General features: G+C 35.8%; 1 protein-coding gene across 1 annotated transcript; it reads right to left on the bottom strand.

Moving 5' to 3' along the window:
- Window positions 1–7,663: 7,663 nt before the first annotated feature.
- PRXL2C (peroxiredoxin like 2C) lies at window positions 7,664–16,873 on the bottom strand. Its single transcript, XM_016125136.2, has 6 exons — window positions 16,527–16,873; window positions 16,036–16,104; window positions 15,102–15,155; window positions 14,842–14,947; window positions 11,025–11,156; window positions 7,664–9,066 (listed from the first exon to the last, which is right to left on the bottom strand). The coding sequence occupies exons 1-6, from the start codon at window positions 16,734–16,736 to the stop codon at window positions 8,939–8,941; spliced, it is 699 nt and encodes a 232-aa protein (XP_015980622.2). The 5' UTR covers window positions 16,737–16,873; the 3' UTR covers window positions 7,664–8,938.
- Between the last annotated feature and the right edge of the window lie 343 nt (window positions 16,874–17,216).

The following is a 17,216-nucleotide window of genomic DNA, read 5'->3' as shown; positions in this document are numbered from 1 at the left end:
CTGCCCTAAATGCAGAAATCAGTAGAATGGCCTGCTCTATGATAAATGCTCTGAATGCCACCTCTCAGGCCATCCATGCCATTGGAGAAGAACTAGGACAAGTCAGAGAGGCCGTCCTTGAGCATAGGGCCGCTATAGATTATTTGTTGCTAAGGAGCGACCATGGATGTGAGGAATTTAAAGGACTTTGCTGCTTTAACCTCACTGATAACTCTCAACTGATTGAGGGGAAGGTCAAACGAATTCATAATATTATATCCAATATCAAAGAAAAGGAAGAGTCTTTTGGCCTTAATCTATTCCAACTCACTTCCTGGCTCCCTGGCTTTAGTGGTTTAAAAGAAATATTTCTCATTTTTCTTTTGTTTATAATTGTAGGGATTATGTCTTTCTGCTGCATTCAATGTGCCTTCACCTGTAGGTCCATTCGTTCGTGGCGGAAGTCCTGATAGACTTCTGGAGCCCAAGCCCTTTTTTTGACATCACAGCAAATAATTTCACCTTAAGCTAGTCTCATAGATATGGACTCTGCCTTTTGACAGTGGGGTATTGAAGAAGGGCCTGGATGGCAGCTCAGTAGTAGAGGCCTCACAGTGTCCCTGGCCTAACCTTTCTTTGCTCTATTGCTTAATAGCAGATCATCCCCTGCAGCTTGACCCTGAGCTTAGAACATAACCTGCCATAGATAGTTTCCCTGAAACTTATGATTAATGCTCTTATGCTTACTGATCACAATCTTATAGTCTGGCATTCTTTCCAGACTACTCTCATCTTTGCTCCCGGATTGTTGACGCCACTGGAGGACCACGTTGCCAGAGGGAAGGCTCCATGAAGCACAAAAGACCCCTCACCCCCACCCCGGGGAACCATCATGCGGCCTCTGGAATAATGCTCAGATTTTCCCTTAAATAAGCTGGACTGAGAAAGGAAGGCACTTTTTACAGATGTTAACCTGCTGCCTTCTCAGATCACTTGTGCTCTGACAATAAACACTTATTCTAAATAGTCCAACTCCTGTGTGGGTCTGTAGGCTGAGTGTCACAGGCAGCAGGAGCCCTGGACTTGGTTGCCCTCTGGTTTTAAGTGGACTACAACAGGAGAGGGCAACTGGAAGCTCCAAATTTGGTACTTTGTTGGATTGCCCTGTATGCTTTTTTTCTTGGCTTATTTTAATCTTTTAAAGATCCTAAGGGCCTATTGATTTTAACTCTTTCCCTCTGATAAACTGTTAACTGTGATTATAACAGCTTTCAGTGAGTTCTGTGAATCCTTTCAGTAGATTATCAAACCTGAGTGTGGTTTTGGTCCCCGAACTGGTAATTGATATTGGAAACGAAGGTAGTCTTGTGCATTGTGCTCTGTTAAGTTTGTAATGGTCGATCTTTTTTGTCCATTTATCTTATTAACTTGTTTTGTTTAAAAATTGAATTATACAAGTTCTAATACATTCTTAGTATTAATGTTTTTGTTGTTATCTGCATTATATCTGTCTTTTCTCAGCTTATTCTCTCCTATTTTGCTGTCCATTGATGAATAATAGGTTTTGATTTGATTGAATGTCTGAATCTTTTAAGATTTTGCTTTCTTTAAAATCTTAGTTAAGAATTTTTTTTCCTACTGCAGTTTCATAAAGTCATTCTCCTATAGGGAATAAAAGTTTAAATGTTTTGTTTTTTACATTTAGGTCTTTAATTCTTTTGAAATGTATGTTTTGGGTGAATTAGGAATCTATCAAAGAGAATGAGGTTTAGATGTAAATTATATTGATTTGAAAAACAGTGGCTTAGATATATTGGCACTGACGTATTTATCCTTTCCTATGGATAATCAAATATTCCAGCACTGTTTATTTATTAATACTCCGTCCTTTCCTCCAGTTATCTGCAGCATGGACTTGGTCATAGATTAAATTTCTGTATATGTGCATGTCTGTTTCTGGGCTTTCTATTCTATTTCATTATTTTATAGATATGTTGCCAGTTCCATACCATCTTAATTGCTATGGCTTTCTTCTGCATTTTGGTATCTCATAAGAACAAGCCACTTCTTACTTCTTGTTCTTCTTCAGGAATGTCTTGGCTTTTCTTGACCTGTCACTCTTCTGTATAAATTTTAGAACCAGTATGTCAAGTTCCATGAAAAGTCTGTAAGAATTCTCTTAAGAATCTGTAGATCAATTTGGAACAATGAACATTCTTAGAATAATAAAAATTCTTCTCTATGAATTTGGTATATCCCTGCATTTATTCAGGTCTTTAAAATTTTTTTGAAATTAAGTTATATGATTTTCTTATAAAGGTTTAACACATGTTAGATTTATTCCTGGGTACCTTAAAAGTTTTATTGCTCTTATAAATGATTTTTAAGTTGTTTTCTATTTATTAAAGGTATGTAAAAATGCAATTGACTTTTAAATACTGATATTATTCCAACAACCTATTTTATTAATTCTAAGAATTTGTCTCTAGATTCTTTCTGGTTTTCTATGTAGACAATTATGACATATGTGATAAATGAGAGTTTTAGTTCTTTTCTAATTCTTGTATCTTTTATTTGTTTTATTGTGGTTTTGCACTGGCTAGAACTCTCGTATAATGTTAAATGCTAGCAGTAATAATGGGCGTTCTCATCATATATCTTTTAAAAAGGGAATAGTTATGACATTTTCCAATTAAGTGTGATATTTGTTGTTGATTTTGTCAGATAGCTTTTATTAGGTTAAGGACATTCCCTTTTATGCCTAGATTCCTTAAGTTTTTTTCTAACTATAAACAGATGCTAAATATTATTATATGCTTTTTCTACTTCTTTGAAATAACTACTATACATAATTTTTCCCCTTAAATGTGTCAATGTGGTGAATTATATTAATTTTTACTGTAAAACCAAACTTGTGTTTCTGGAATAAATCCTACTTCATTTTGATAAATTAAATATTTTTTATATTGTTTGATTTCATTTGCCAATATTCAATTTAGGAATTTTGCCTTTGTTCATGGGAGAGTTCGACCTGTAATTTTCCTTTCTTCTGTTATTATAGACTGATTGAAGTAACAAGGTAAAATTAGCCACATTTTTTTTATCCTCAAAAAGTTTGTATAAGACTGGAAGTATCTATTCCTTAAAAATTTGGTTGAATTCACTTGTAAAATACTCTTGATCTGGTGTTTACTTTGTGGAAAGAAATTACTAATTCAATGTTTAAGTGGTTATAAAGCTATATAGTATTTTATTTATTCTTGAGACACCCAAAAAGTTACTTTTTAAATAAAATATATTCATTTTATCTAAATTTTCAAGTTTATTGGCATAGTTCTTTAGAATGTTTGTATATTTTAATCCCTGCTATGTCTGTAGGTTTGTTCCCTTTTTTCCATAATATTTGTGCTTTCTCTCCTTTTTCCTTAATTTTGTCACAGGTTTTCTTACTTTACTGATTACCAAATTTTGGCCTATTGAATCTCCCTATTATTTTTTTGTCTTCTATTTAATTATTGCCACTCTTGTTTTTCTTATCTCTTTTCATTTTATTTTTTAGTTTGCTGCTTTTTTCATTTCTTAAATTTGAACATTTAGTTCATTAATTTTAATCCCCTTTTAATTTACATTAAAATACTATTTTTGAAGAATGTCACTAGTATTGCCATTCTCATTCAGTTCTAATTCTTAACATCCATCAAAATTTCTACTCTGTTCCATGAGTTTTTAGTGTTTTTTTTAATTAAAAAAAATGTCCATCAGAGGTTTTTATTTTGATTATCGATTTCCTAATATAGTTGCATTGTAGTCATAGTCCATGGTCTACATGAACTTCAATCTGAAGTTTATTGAGATTTACTTTAAGGGATAATACATGGTTAATTTTTTCATGTGTTCTTGAGAAGAACAAGTGTTTTTATGTCATTTCATATTTTTTATTAAATCAAGCTTATGTTTGTTGTTCAAGTATTCTTTATCTTTAATGACTATTTTATTTATTTGTTTTATCCATCAATGAAGACGATCAATAAAGTGACAATATAATTTGTGGTCCAAACCAGAACATTTGAGAGTGAAAAAGGCACAAAAATAAATAAGAATATATAATTGCTTGAAATATCTATTGACTGACAATTGTCTCAAAGGGACCTATAAAATCATTCTATTCAAAAACTGTTTAAAAAAATAAAATTTTCTGAAAATGTAAAAACATTTATATTATCTAAGCTTAAAAAATATAAGCAGAAAATCACACTTAGCACATGTTTTTATACTTTAGTCCATTCCTAAGCTGACTCTATCTCTAATGCCATATCACTGGTATTTTTCTGAAAACTATTTTTCAATATGGTTTTATTATTTTTAAACAAAATTTCTTTCCAAGTTGCTTTTTACAGTCAAATGACTTGGAATTGTAAACTTCTTCATTTAATTCTACTCTTAGTCTACATTTCAAATTGAGGATATTCTGTCTCTACAGGTGCTGAGGTATCAGGTAAGCTCGGACAAATTTTGCTAAAGGAAAGATATTTCAAATACATTTTGTTCATGTTAAAAACAAATATTTCAGCCCTAACATTTTCAGATACTGTCTTTTGTTTCCAGAGTACCTTTCTTCAATGCTTAATTTTTACAAGATGAAACTCATCAACTTCTCCATTTAAAATTTTTTTGAATGTTTCACCAAATTCTGATGCTATAAAATCATAGGTAATTTTATTCCTTCCTATTTTCCCCATTTCATTCCTTTCTGACTGAGGATTCATATCTATCCAATTAAAAATAGGAGCTCCATCATAAGTTAAGAAACTGTAAAGCAAAGTTATAGAATTTCAAAATTAAATATTTTTATCATATTTCAGCTTTCATTTATTTATTTTTATTTTCCTTCTTTTTTAAGAGCCAAATTTAAAAACAAACCTATTTGTGAGGTTTGTTTTCAGTCATATAATTCACTAAAAGCTTCAAAATTTCATTTTTTTGGCACACCATTCATTAAATGAATTCACTGAAGATTTCCAACTTACTAAACAAAAGAAATATAAAAATACAGGATCCATTTACAAAAAAAGTTCGCTATTAATGAGGACACATAGGTTGATTTACAAAGCAGCTTTTCAACACTTTATACGCTTCTAATGTCTGCTTAATGATGGGTAACAAAAAAGTGCGGACTACTATGCTCATTTTTAAAAAAATTATTCAACATCAGCTTCTCAAAGATATTTTGTTGTTTGATTACTCTGTGCATATATTTATAAAATTTTCAAATTCTGTCAAGAGTACAATTCAAAATCACTTTACACTCATTAAATGAATATTATTATTATTATTATTTTTTAAAAAAGCAGAAAACGAGTCTTGGTAACGATGTAGAGAAATTGGTACCCTTGTGCATTGCTGGTGGGAATGTAAAACGGTGCAGCTGCTGTGGAAAACAGTCTGGTGGTTCCTCAAAACATTAAACATAGAATGCTCATATGATCCAGCAATTCCACTTCTGGGTATGTCCACAAAAGAACGAAAAGCAGGGACTCAAACAGGTATTTACACAGCAATGTTCATAGAAACATTATTTACAACAGCCAAAAGGCAGAAATAACCCAAATGTCCATTGAAGGATGAACAAATAAACAAATGTGGACTACATATACAAAGGAATATTACAAAGGAATGAAATTCTGATACATGCTACAACAGAGATGAAACTCGAGGATATTAGGTTAACTGAACTAAGCCAGGTATAGAAGGATAAGTATTATATGACTCCACTTACATGAGTTTTTTAGAGTAGTCAAATTTACAGAGACAGAATCTAGAACAGTGGTGCCAAGGGGCTGGGGGAGTGGGGAGTTAGTGATTAATGGGTACAGAATTTCAGAATGAGATGATGACAAAGTTCTGGAAATGGATGGTGGTGATGGTTGCACAACAGTGTGAATGTACTTAATGCCACTGAACTACGCACTTAAAAATGATCAAAATGGTAAATTATGTATATTTTACAATAAGTGGTTAAAATGATAAATTTAATGCATATTTTACCACAATAAACATATTTTAAATTGGTAAATTTTAACAACTATGATCTCTATTTTAACTGATGGCTTGTTTGGAAACAATTGTGAATTATGTGTGCACCACCAATTGCAGGTATACTTTTGCTATATAGGGCTTTTAGGATGAACACTTTTATCACAATATGTATTCATTCAAATTTATACTCACATTGTCACTACAAATCATTTTTTTTCAGTTGAATCTTACAACTGAATTTAGTTTTCATTATAATGTCAGATGTTTTGCCTTTGAGAGAATGAACTTCCAAAGGCTTTGCTTTGATTTTTATAAATTGGCTGAAAAATAAAAAGGCAGGAGGATCTTAGCTTCCTTTCTAGGAATAAGTTTACCTTTCTATTTGAAGCATCTGATATAATACTGGCATCCTGTAACTGTTTTCAGAGTTTTCCCATAGAGTCAGTACATGAATAGCTACCACTCTACTTTTTATATATGCACAAGAAAATTTGGAATTGAAAATGAGTGAAAGTAATTTAAAAGAACTCGGATTCTTCACAGAACAATGTAAATGTACCTTCTGCATATCCTAATCATCATCTGGAACACTTTTCTTAAAATAACTGGTAACTGTGAAGTAGATGATTTTGCTTCTTTACAAAGTTTGTCTTAGTCGTGTTTTTGCTGGAAGAGATCATCATTCTCACTTTGTGGCCTACCCACCGCCCCCCACCCCACCCCTGACCATGGTAGGTGGTAACATAAACAAACATTTTATGCAGGTTACTAGTCTATCATCAATCTTCTTGAGAAACAAAAATATTTGATTTTTAAAAATTAAATATGCACTTTCATTTATTATAATTCTTATTGTCCCGATAGTTCACTGCAGAAGCCTTATAACACGTCCTCACTGGGCTCCTTGGTTTGTGGATAGATGTGATGGTAGCCCATTCCTATATTGTTGTAGCTCTTCTAAGGCATAGGTTGTACTTTGTGCAGTAGCCTTCGTTTTAGTTCTCCACTGTGTAAGGCCTTTGAGTTAGCCAAGCGGGAGACTTCTCTAATTCCTGTGATGGGCACAGCCCTCAGGGCAGCCCATGGCTTCAGTGCATGGTCATCGGCCTGGTTTCTGCTTCTGTTTCTGGTCCTGAAGTTTCCTCACTTTCTTATAGATTCATCTTAAGATATTGTCTGTTCTCTGTAAAACGGGGATGAGGATGAGGATGATAATAACATCAGTTCCATAGAGCTAATATATGTAAAGGATTTGGAATAGTACCTGGAAAATAATTAGTGTCATAACAGTATTAAATATTAGTCTTAATATAGTATTTCTATGTATTCATTCCAGAAAAGTTTTTCAAAAATTTGAGTCCAGTACATTATTGGATGTGGAGCATGTTTTTGTATTTCACAGCACCTAATATAAGTACCTTTTATATTAAATTGTTTGGGTAGGCAATTTACCACTGCGCTGTTGTCTATGTAACTGTACCTTCCTGAAGCCACATAAATAACATTTATGTATCTTAGGAAAATGTTATGTACACTTATAAATATATAAATTCTGTGTAAGCTATGATTCAGCAGTTTTAAGTCTAAAATCGGCAAAGGGGTCTGGGTCACCAGCCTTTCCTTACTATAAAAAATAGCACAAAATTGCTTACTTTAAGAGAAATTTTATTTTTATTGGTTAAAAACACAATTGTCCATGTAACACGTACATGAAAATGTCTTAAAATATTTGGATACTTTAAATATATATTTTGTGGTACTTCATATTCTTGACATAAAATTGTAAGTTTAAAACAGTATTATACTCGCTGATAATTACCAATATTTTGATTTTGCTGTACTTTCCATCAGAATTTCTGGGCCACTTCATATTAAGATTCTCAAAAAAGAAAAGGTGACAATACTGCACTAAATAAAAGCAATTTGGGGGTGAGAAATGAAAGCTGTCTAGGAATGTACAACCAAACCACAGTGTAATGTTTAAGTTATAATGTTTTTTTTTAGTTTAAACGATTCTTAAAATTCCCTTTCAAAATGCATACTGAGCACACACTTTAAATACATATCTTAAATACCTTAGACATATTTTTTTTTCTTTTACCACCTCCTTCACCACCAAAAAAATCCTGATGAAATAGATAGTGGGTGTGTGGTGACAAGGTGCTTTGAACACAGACTATATAAAAGATTCGGTTTGCCTTTTTTCTTCAAAGGAAAGCAATTAGGATAGAAATATGTGGACTGCAGCCTACATAACTGCACCTTTGTGGAAGCTCATTATGTAGGGATATATTCTGCATGTAATGTTTAAAGACTTTTTCCTGGCCAAAAAATGAATCGTGCTCATTGTAGAATATTCGGGAATATAGAAAAGTGTGAAAAAGAAAATAAAACACCGGTAATCTTACCATATAGAGATAGCTACAGGTAATATTCTGGTATTTATTTTTTGTCTTTTTTCTAAGCATACAAAAATATAAACATATACATATACAATGTGACTATATTTTCTACAGAATTTAATATCCTTTCTTTTTACTCTTTTTCACTGGATAAGATGGTCTTGAGTTGTTTACCCATCCCCTTATATGTTCTTCATAAAAAATTTATCATTTTAATGGCCAAAAAAACATTTTATGGGATGAATATATCCTAATATAAAATATGTTTACAATGTTATAGCTTTTAAAGTTTTATTTTGTATAGATAAAGCTTTACTTGGTATAAAATTTAAAAGCTGTAACACAAATGTTTTTGACATCCAATACCTCTCAGCATGCTTTCCAATGGGTACACGTCTCTCTGTTTTTGTAACAACTCAAAGACTGGGCAGAGCAAACAAACAAGACACTGTACCAGGATACTACATTCCAATATTTCAGGCCATATCTCAAGGGTCCATCTGAAAGTGACAGATGTGCTGTCACACGTGGATAACTGAAGGTCTGCTTGTGAAGTCCACATGCTGAACTCCCACAAGCTGTAAAACAGAATTGATGGGTTTGTGATCCAACCTGTTCCTATCACGGTGTATAAAATGGATGTTGTCACCTGGAAGACAGTAAGAATAAAAGGCAGAGGTTGGCATATAGTATTAACCATTAGATTTATCGTTTACTAGAAAGGAAGCTTTTCAACTTTTAATTAGTCCAAAGGGAAAAATTAATTATCCGGAGTACATTATACTCTCTATATAATGCCATAATTTTTAATTAAGGTAATAAAGTGAGACAAGGATATGGTAAAATAAAAGTTATACTTAGTGTTTTATGAGATCCAAGGGGAAAGATTCTTAAATTATAAACTTCTATTGGGTTTTATGCAATGTAATTAAATAAAATGTCCTGTCAAACAGACAGGCAGAATATGGAACTAACATAGATACAAAATGGAAAATCACATCTGTTTCTTAAACATAATAATGGAAGAAATCACTCGCTTAAAAAAATTTACTTTCACATACTGATTTAATAGGTTATCTGCATTATAACCGTAGAGCAAAAGAGGTTGAAAAATAAGGACATTAAGACAATCAGAAAGTACTTAGATGTCTACAATTCTTTTAATTGCTCACATAAAAAAAACTCATAATTTATAGTCTAGGTTCTGTTTACTATGATACTTTGGAGACTAAAATTTTAACATTTTAAGTAAACATTATTAGAGGTATATTTTCTGCATTTTAATTATCTACAATCATCTGATATCTATAGCCACTATAGATTTAATATCGTAAATTAGCATAATTATCAAATAATTATGCAAGTAAGGCAAAATGAAATACGAGGTTAACCATGATACAGATTTGTATAAATAAGTACACCTAGCTCTTTCCTTAGAGGAGCTACATTTTTTTCCAGTGGGTGGTATCAAAATTTTCTTCCTTATTAAGTATGTTGTCAACTTGGCGCACAAATGACACTTCCCTGTATTCTTCACTCTTAAAAAACTGGCATGTGTGTGGTCAAATGGTGCCAAGATATGGAAATGAAGGACTCAAAAAACAACGCCTTCTGGGTCTGAGAATGGAGATAAGTCATTCAGAGGTATGGCTCAATTTCGTTTTGGGCTAATTTACAGGACTCATTCTCCTAAAATGGGGCTTTATTTTTATTATTTTTTTGTCTAATCTAACTACTAAATTCATGGGACAGAGGAAAAGGGAGATTAAATAAAATGACAGATTTTAACTAGCTATAGTGTTCCAGATGCGAAAAGCCCAAAAGGTATAACGTTGGTCAAATTCTCCTTCTAAAGATTTCCTTTTAGACATCTGGAATTTATTAAAGTAAATGTAAATTTTAGAACTCTTAGAAGCGAGGCTCACTAACATTGACAATTTTAAAGAGGAAGAAAAAATAGTTTACAACATAGTGATTTAGGCTTTTTGACACTGTCACATATGGGTGTTTGTCCCTGAATGCAACACTTGAACATGCTCTAGAGATTCAACACTCATCCATTTAGCAGAGTGGAGCCAAAGGAATTTCAGGTGGTCCAAACTGATCAATAAAGCTATTTAAAGGATGTGGCTTATAGTAATTGAATGAGCTGTCCCTGGGGCTGACTTGCTTTGACATTGAGCAAGTCCCCTAGTTCTGTTATATATAAATAACTAGATTGATTCATCTATTAACCTTCCCCCCACCCCACAAAAAAAAGTACTTGATGATTCTCTATTTAGACATGTTCACCACCACTGAACTTTTTCAAGAGCGTTATAGCCATATACAGTTCACCAAACCACCACTTACTTTCCCTATCACAAATACCTGAAAACATTTGGGCATCAAACAATGGGCATATTACATCCAATAAACAGACAACGAAATATACAGAAGCCTTTGAAAACAAAAGATGCCACCTACAAAAGCATAGCATCCTGACTGTACAATATCAAGCTGCCCATTTTTATATGGTGGCTATTTTATGAAGAAAGTGGGTAGTCGGCCTCTGGGCTTCTAAAAGATATGAGAAATGTCCTGCAGGGTCTAGGCTTTCATGCTTACCTGGACCTAAAATGAGGGTTCCGCCTTGCTGAACTGGATCTCCTTGAAAATCAAAAGGAGGGCCAGTCACTGCCCGCCACAGGCTCCAAATGCTTCCCGAGAGTATATTTGACTTTATATGAGGACTCTGTCCTGAAATATTAGAAACTGTCTTTAGATGTTATCATTTTATATTCGATTAGGTATTAAAAAGATAATGTTAGTACTTCTATAAAATATTCTTTCTTGTGTGTCATCTTACTTTCAACTTTTTTTTTTCTTCCAAGAACGGTTTCCCAGACTTTCACTATTGACATTTTAGATGAGTAATTCTGTCCCGTGCAATGTAGGGCGTTAAGCAGCACCCTTGTCCTCTGTACCCACTTGATGCCATAGCACCCACCACCCACCAAGTTGTGACGACCAAAAATATCTCCAGACAATGCCAAATGTTCCCTAGGGGGACAAAAAACGGTCTCCGGCTGAGAACTGCTGCCTTAAAGGAAAAAGTGATGAGAGACCCAGATCATTTCCTGCCACAAAAAAAAAATATCCGTTACAATGTTCTCAAACTGGTAGCGCTTTCCTTTTTAATTCCCCATTTATAATTCCCCAGTTGTTTAATTCCCCATTTGTTTAGTTCCTAACTTACAAATAGGTAGCTAAACTCCTTTTCAAGAGACATTGTGGCACGCAGACTATTATACGTTGGTCAGAACCCGTTTCTTCTTTCTGGGCCCACAGCCAACCTACATTTCCCAGTCTTCCTGGCAATTTGGTATGGTAAGTGACTAAGTTCTAACCAATGAGTAAAATGATGTGTGCCACTTTCAGGTCACTTCCTAAAAACTTCTCACAAGTGATTCTCCATGTTCCTTCTATAGAGCCACAAGATGGAAGAGGCCTGAGTCCTTCCATATTGTGTCCCTGAATTGCTACTTAGGGGAGAGGCACCTGAACAGTTAGTTATACCTTTCTTGAAATGTAAAAGAAAAAAAAGGAAACTTTGACCATGTTGTGATTTGGCTGTAACTAGTATAGCTATCTCTCCATCTTTCGTTGGCTACTAGTTTTTCTATTTCCTTTATCCCAGAGACTAATATTTCATGTCCATTCCCTTGGAGTGAAGAAATTCAGTCACTCTACCCTTCTTGTAACTTATCTTTCTCCTATCCCTGCTTTTTATGACTTGCTTTTTAACTTTTTATTTTGATGATTACGCTGCCTTTGACCTGCCTGAATTCTTAATATTTCCAGATACCTATAATCTCCCTTCATTTCTTGAACTCTTCTAGTTCTTTCATGTTTACATTAGGATGGATATTCATCTTACCAAGAAACAAATACAGGTTCATCAGCTTAGAAACACGGGAAAAGACTAAATTTTGCTGTTTTATAGGATTCTATAGCTAAAATAAATGTTCAGAAATCCGAACAATCTCCTGAATGTCCAAAGAAGGAGTCATCTGATATTTTTGAGGTTAAAAATCCAACTGAAGGAGATTCCATAACCTAGAATTTAACAATCTTTGCTGTGAAGCACATTCTAATTTTGCCAGCTTGAATTTAGTTCTTATGTATAAAATTCCTGTTTTTCACTTTTTTCCTGTTTCCTTTGGTTAAGTAAATACTAGGTTAAGTAAATATTGTAAGAGGCATTTTTTTGCACTGTACTTATCTCTACCTGTAGTCATCACTATAGATTTAATATTGTAAATTAGCTTATTATCAAATAAGGCAAAATGAAATACTACTGGGGAAAGCCATTGCTCCCTTGCATTTAATGGCCGTATTTTCTTATTCTTTTTCTTTAAAAAATGCCCCATTAATTTAAAATGATAATATATTTTTAGTCTGTTAATTTTCAAGTAGGACTATTCTAAGACTGATTCTGAGATTTATGCTATTTTAGGTAGGAACTTTTAAAACAATTATTTTATGAGAACCTAATATTTTGTTTGGAAATACAGTACTTTAACACATCAAAGGAGCTTAAAAGATTTGAATATACCCTCTCTTATAATCACATGCATATATTTTGTTTAGAATTCATCTGTTTTCTTTGCAATTCCATATCTTTATTGTGGCAATGAATGGCGAGGTGTGACAAAAAAGAAACTCACAGTTTGTAGAGAAAGTGCTAAATGATACAGAGCCCTTATACATGCTGAGACTGTTACATCACAGGAAATCAGTTTACCAAAAAGTAAGGTCCACATCCATACTGTCGCAATTTCCTACACTAAAGAGAGAAAAGAAAGAGCGAACTGTGTTTATGCTAGATCATCCTTTGTTTTAATAAAGTTTAGGTTGCTTTCTTTAAAACCATCAGTAAAGGGATCATGTCAGTTCTCCCACTTCCATTCCCTCCTCGCCATCCATCGCCACTTCAGGCCCTGTCATTTCTTTCTAGCCTATTACTACAACTGTGTTGTCACTGGCTCTGGCTGGAGGGTTCCAATTTCTCCTCCACACTGGATATGTAAGTGTATCATTGCTCTACTTTAAATACTTTATAACTCCCCCACTGCCTCCAGAACAAATCCAAATTCTGTGGCCTGTCAGCCCAGATTCGGGATGAACTGGCCACAACCTGTCTCTTGGTTCACACCAATTCCCCAAGTGGCACCTAGACTCCAGCCAGATGCAGGGACCTGCGTCTCTCCAAGAGTCACGTTTTTTCATGCCTGTGTGCTTTTACATGTACTACTTTTCTGTCGGCAGCACCCTTTTCCAGCCTCACTTCACCCAGTTAACTTCTTTAAGAGTGAGCTTAGATAAAACCTCTTCTGAGAAGCCTTTCTAGATCCTTTCTCCCCTAGCATCTCTCGCATAGGTATTCCCAGAACATGCTCGTCTCTAGTACAAGTCCTTAAACTGGGACGGTGCTAAGCTGTTTGCTTCTGTCTCCCAGAATAGATTATGAGCTTTGGGATGGTAGGTGCTGTGACTTTTATCACCACCCTCTGAAGAGCATCCAACAGAGTTGGGGGTCACAAACGAGAGCTCAATAATATTTGTTGAGAATGAATGATTTGAGTTCTAGTTGAGTCCTCTTATTTGGCATTTCAGAAGTCAAGTTCTTTCTACCTAAAACACACACCAACAGTTTACCTAAAGCTTCTTAAGCTCTATTCATTATAAAGAATTGTGCTAACGGCAGGGAATGTAGACCACATAAAGATGAATAAAATACGAAACTCTTCAACGAACTATACTACCCAGCCACTTTATATGCAATAACAGAGTATATAATGATGAACAAGGTGCTATTAAAGTACAATGAGGGAAGCAATTACTTCTGCTTGAAGAGCTATTAAGAGCCCCTTTGAGTTGGGCTTCAATGAAAACTAAGGCTTCATCAGTTAAAGAACATAGAGTATTCAAAGTCATGATGTTGAGGTATGAAAATATATAGGTTTAAGCAATTATTTTTCTTTTTACGACAAAAGTAAAAAGTACGAATTGTAAAACATATAAAAGTCATTTTTCTCACTTCTACTCCTTGGGGTAAGCACTGCAATACCTTTTAAAACCTTGCCTATCACACACACACATATATACACTATAGATTTTTGTTTATGAAATAGTTTTTAATTTCACAAAACTGAAATCATACTGAAAACACTGTCCTGCACCTACTTTTTAAATTCATTTAATGCTTCACAGCTTTCCATGTCATTACGCCCGGGAAATGAGTCTTTTAGACTCTGGCGTATCTGGTCCACTTACTAGAATCATAAAAAGCGGTCTGACTTATGAATTTACCATTTGTTCCTCCATGCAAATGTTAAAGCACACCATCAGCATTTTCTCCTTGAGCCATGTCATATGTTACCTGAGGAGGCAATTTCTTCACCTCTTTTCATTCCCAACCTTTTATAAATTTCTCTCTCAGGATCAACATAGATTTCATGAGAATACCCAGTCAGTTTGCAGAAAGGCTACGAAAAAAGAATATTTGTAATTTAAAAAAATGAGAGAAAGTAATAATAATCTAACTTAATTTTAGTAAATTTAATCTACACATAGTGGTTTAAATAATGTAATTTTTATGTCTGAAACATCTAATCTGTTTTCAATTTGCTATATATTTACCTCGATATGATGATAGGATGACTGTCCAATTACTATAAGGGTGACATTTGCCTCCTTGAGGAAAAAAAGACATGTACATACTATTAGAAATTATGTTTTCTACAACTTCCCCTTATCCAACTCATTTGTTCCATTCTAATACCATCTATAGGCTTCTAGAAGAATGAAATAAACAGCAAAATGTGAGTCAAAGCAAAGAAATGTATGTATGCTAAAATGTTTAATTCAGATGATCTTTTGCTAAGAACTTTAAAGTAATATAATCAATAATTCTCTATGCTCCCCCCAAAGGTGTACATTAATAAAGAATGAAAACTATTAAAGTTATTTAATTGAAGTTTTACCTTTTCACATCTCAACTAATAAGGTCTGCTGAAAATAGTTCTGAGTTTTACAAAGGCAGTGCCCAATGACTTCACTCAAAAGCTTACCTGGGGACAAACCTCTATGTGCCTTAAGAAAAACATATGTTTGGTTGTCATAGGAATGTGGAATGTGTACCCTATTACAAATACAATTTTTCATATTTAAGATATATTAGTATTTTCCTATAATGAACAACTATTTGGAGTGTTTTTGTGACGAAAATAAATACTAATAATTTCTAGCACTTGTGTTTTTGGTCACTGTCATTAAACATTTGTAAATACGAAGGTTACCAGGTTGAATCAAAATTACCGCTATGGTTAGCATGTTTATAAGCAGGCAGAAACCAATACATTATGATGGAAATAGATTTCTAACGTGTCTCTCCGCTTTTTAGAGGTGCCAGAAAGAGGAGTGGGAAGATGATAATCCGAGTTTGTGAGTGTCTGCGTTGTACAGGCGGCGCATTCCGCACCTGAACCCCCTGCACTTCTTTATAAATGGCCAGTGACTTTCACAAGGTCGCTCTGAAGCAGGGCCCGGTGCTGCTCATTCTCAGGGAACTTACTTGCAAGAAACTCTTGGGGATTTTCGCTAGATCTTCTACGTATTCCTTGCAGATGTAACATAGGAAATGCTGAAATCCCAACATGGCAAAAAAAGAAAAGGAAAAAAGAAAAAAAAAGAAAAACAAGTTAGCAATTAATACCCTCAGGGCCCAGAAGAGACCAAGTACTCGGTTACGCGTCACTCTAATAAACAACTCTACACTCAAGTAGGGTAGAAAAAAGAGGTCAAGGGCGCCAAACACGCATTACGACGGGGCCGCACCCAGTCCGGGCTAGGCCTCCGCGCTCGCTGAGGAAATGGCCTTGGCTTGGCCGGCTATTTGTCGACTCGCGTTCCAGGAAGCGAGGGCCGCTTCGCATCCAGGACGCCTGCAGTGGACGACGAGGGGAAGAGCCAGATGGACTCCGCTCTTGGACCCGCACCCTCGCAGGGCCCCATGTGCCCCGCAGCGGAGGCTGTGGCACAGGCAAGGTCCCCGGCCGCGCTCACCCGCACGAAGACCACGACGGCCCTGCGCTCGCGGAACAGCTCGCCGAACGGCAACGGCCTTCCGGACGCGTCCAGCACGGGAAGCGCGGCCACGGCGGCGGCCAGCGGTTGCCCGCGCTCGGAGCCGCTCGGGACCGGGGCCGGGCCGGTGCTGCCGCTGACCTGCCGCGTCACCGGGGCCGGGGCAGGGGCGGCCATCGCGCTGCGCATCCGCGGGCCCGGGGTCGCGCAGACCGGGTGCGGGCGGGGCGCACAGAGGTGCAAGACCAGTCCCGATCGCGGTGGGTGAAATCCGCCAGGCTCGAGCGACCCCGAACAACTCGGGCGGGGGAGGCGGGGCTCAAGGCGGCGAGCCCCCGGGGCGGGGCTTTGCGGGGACCCAGCCCGCCCCCGCGCAGCTTCGGGGTGCGGACAGGCTGAGCCGCAGTGAGGTGAGGGCCTGCGAGTCTTGGTTTCTACGCGGCTCCGCAGGTCGCGGTGCTACCGGGAGGTGCAGATCGCACTGAGCTCTCTTGACAACCACTCTGATTAGGAAGGGAGGGGTCCGAGGCGAGAAGTGTTATTTAGAAAGAAAGCAGGCCCTGCCCTCCGTAGCTGCCTGGGCTGTTTGTTCTTACCCATTCAGAACTAGTTAGCTATGTATAAAGAAATTTTTTTTACCCCAGACAACCATATCCAGCATCCAATAGA

Source organism: Rousettus aegyptiacus, unplaced genomic scaffold (assembly GCF_014176215.1).
Source record: "Rousettus aegyptiacus isolate mRouAeg1 unplaced genomic scaffold, mRouAeg1.p scaffold_m13_p_3, whole genome shotgun sequence".
NCBI lineage: Eukaryota > Metazoa > Chordata > Mammalia > Chiroptera > Pteropodidae > Rousettus > Rousettus aegyptiacus.
This window is presented reverse-complemented; position numbering and strand designations above follow the sequence as displayed.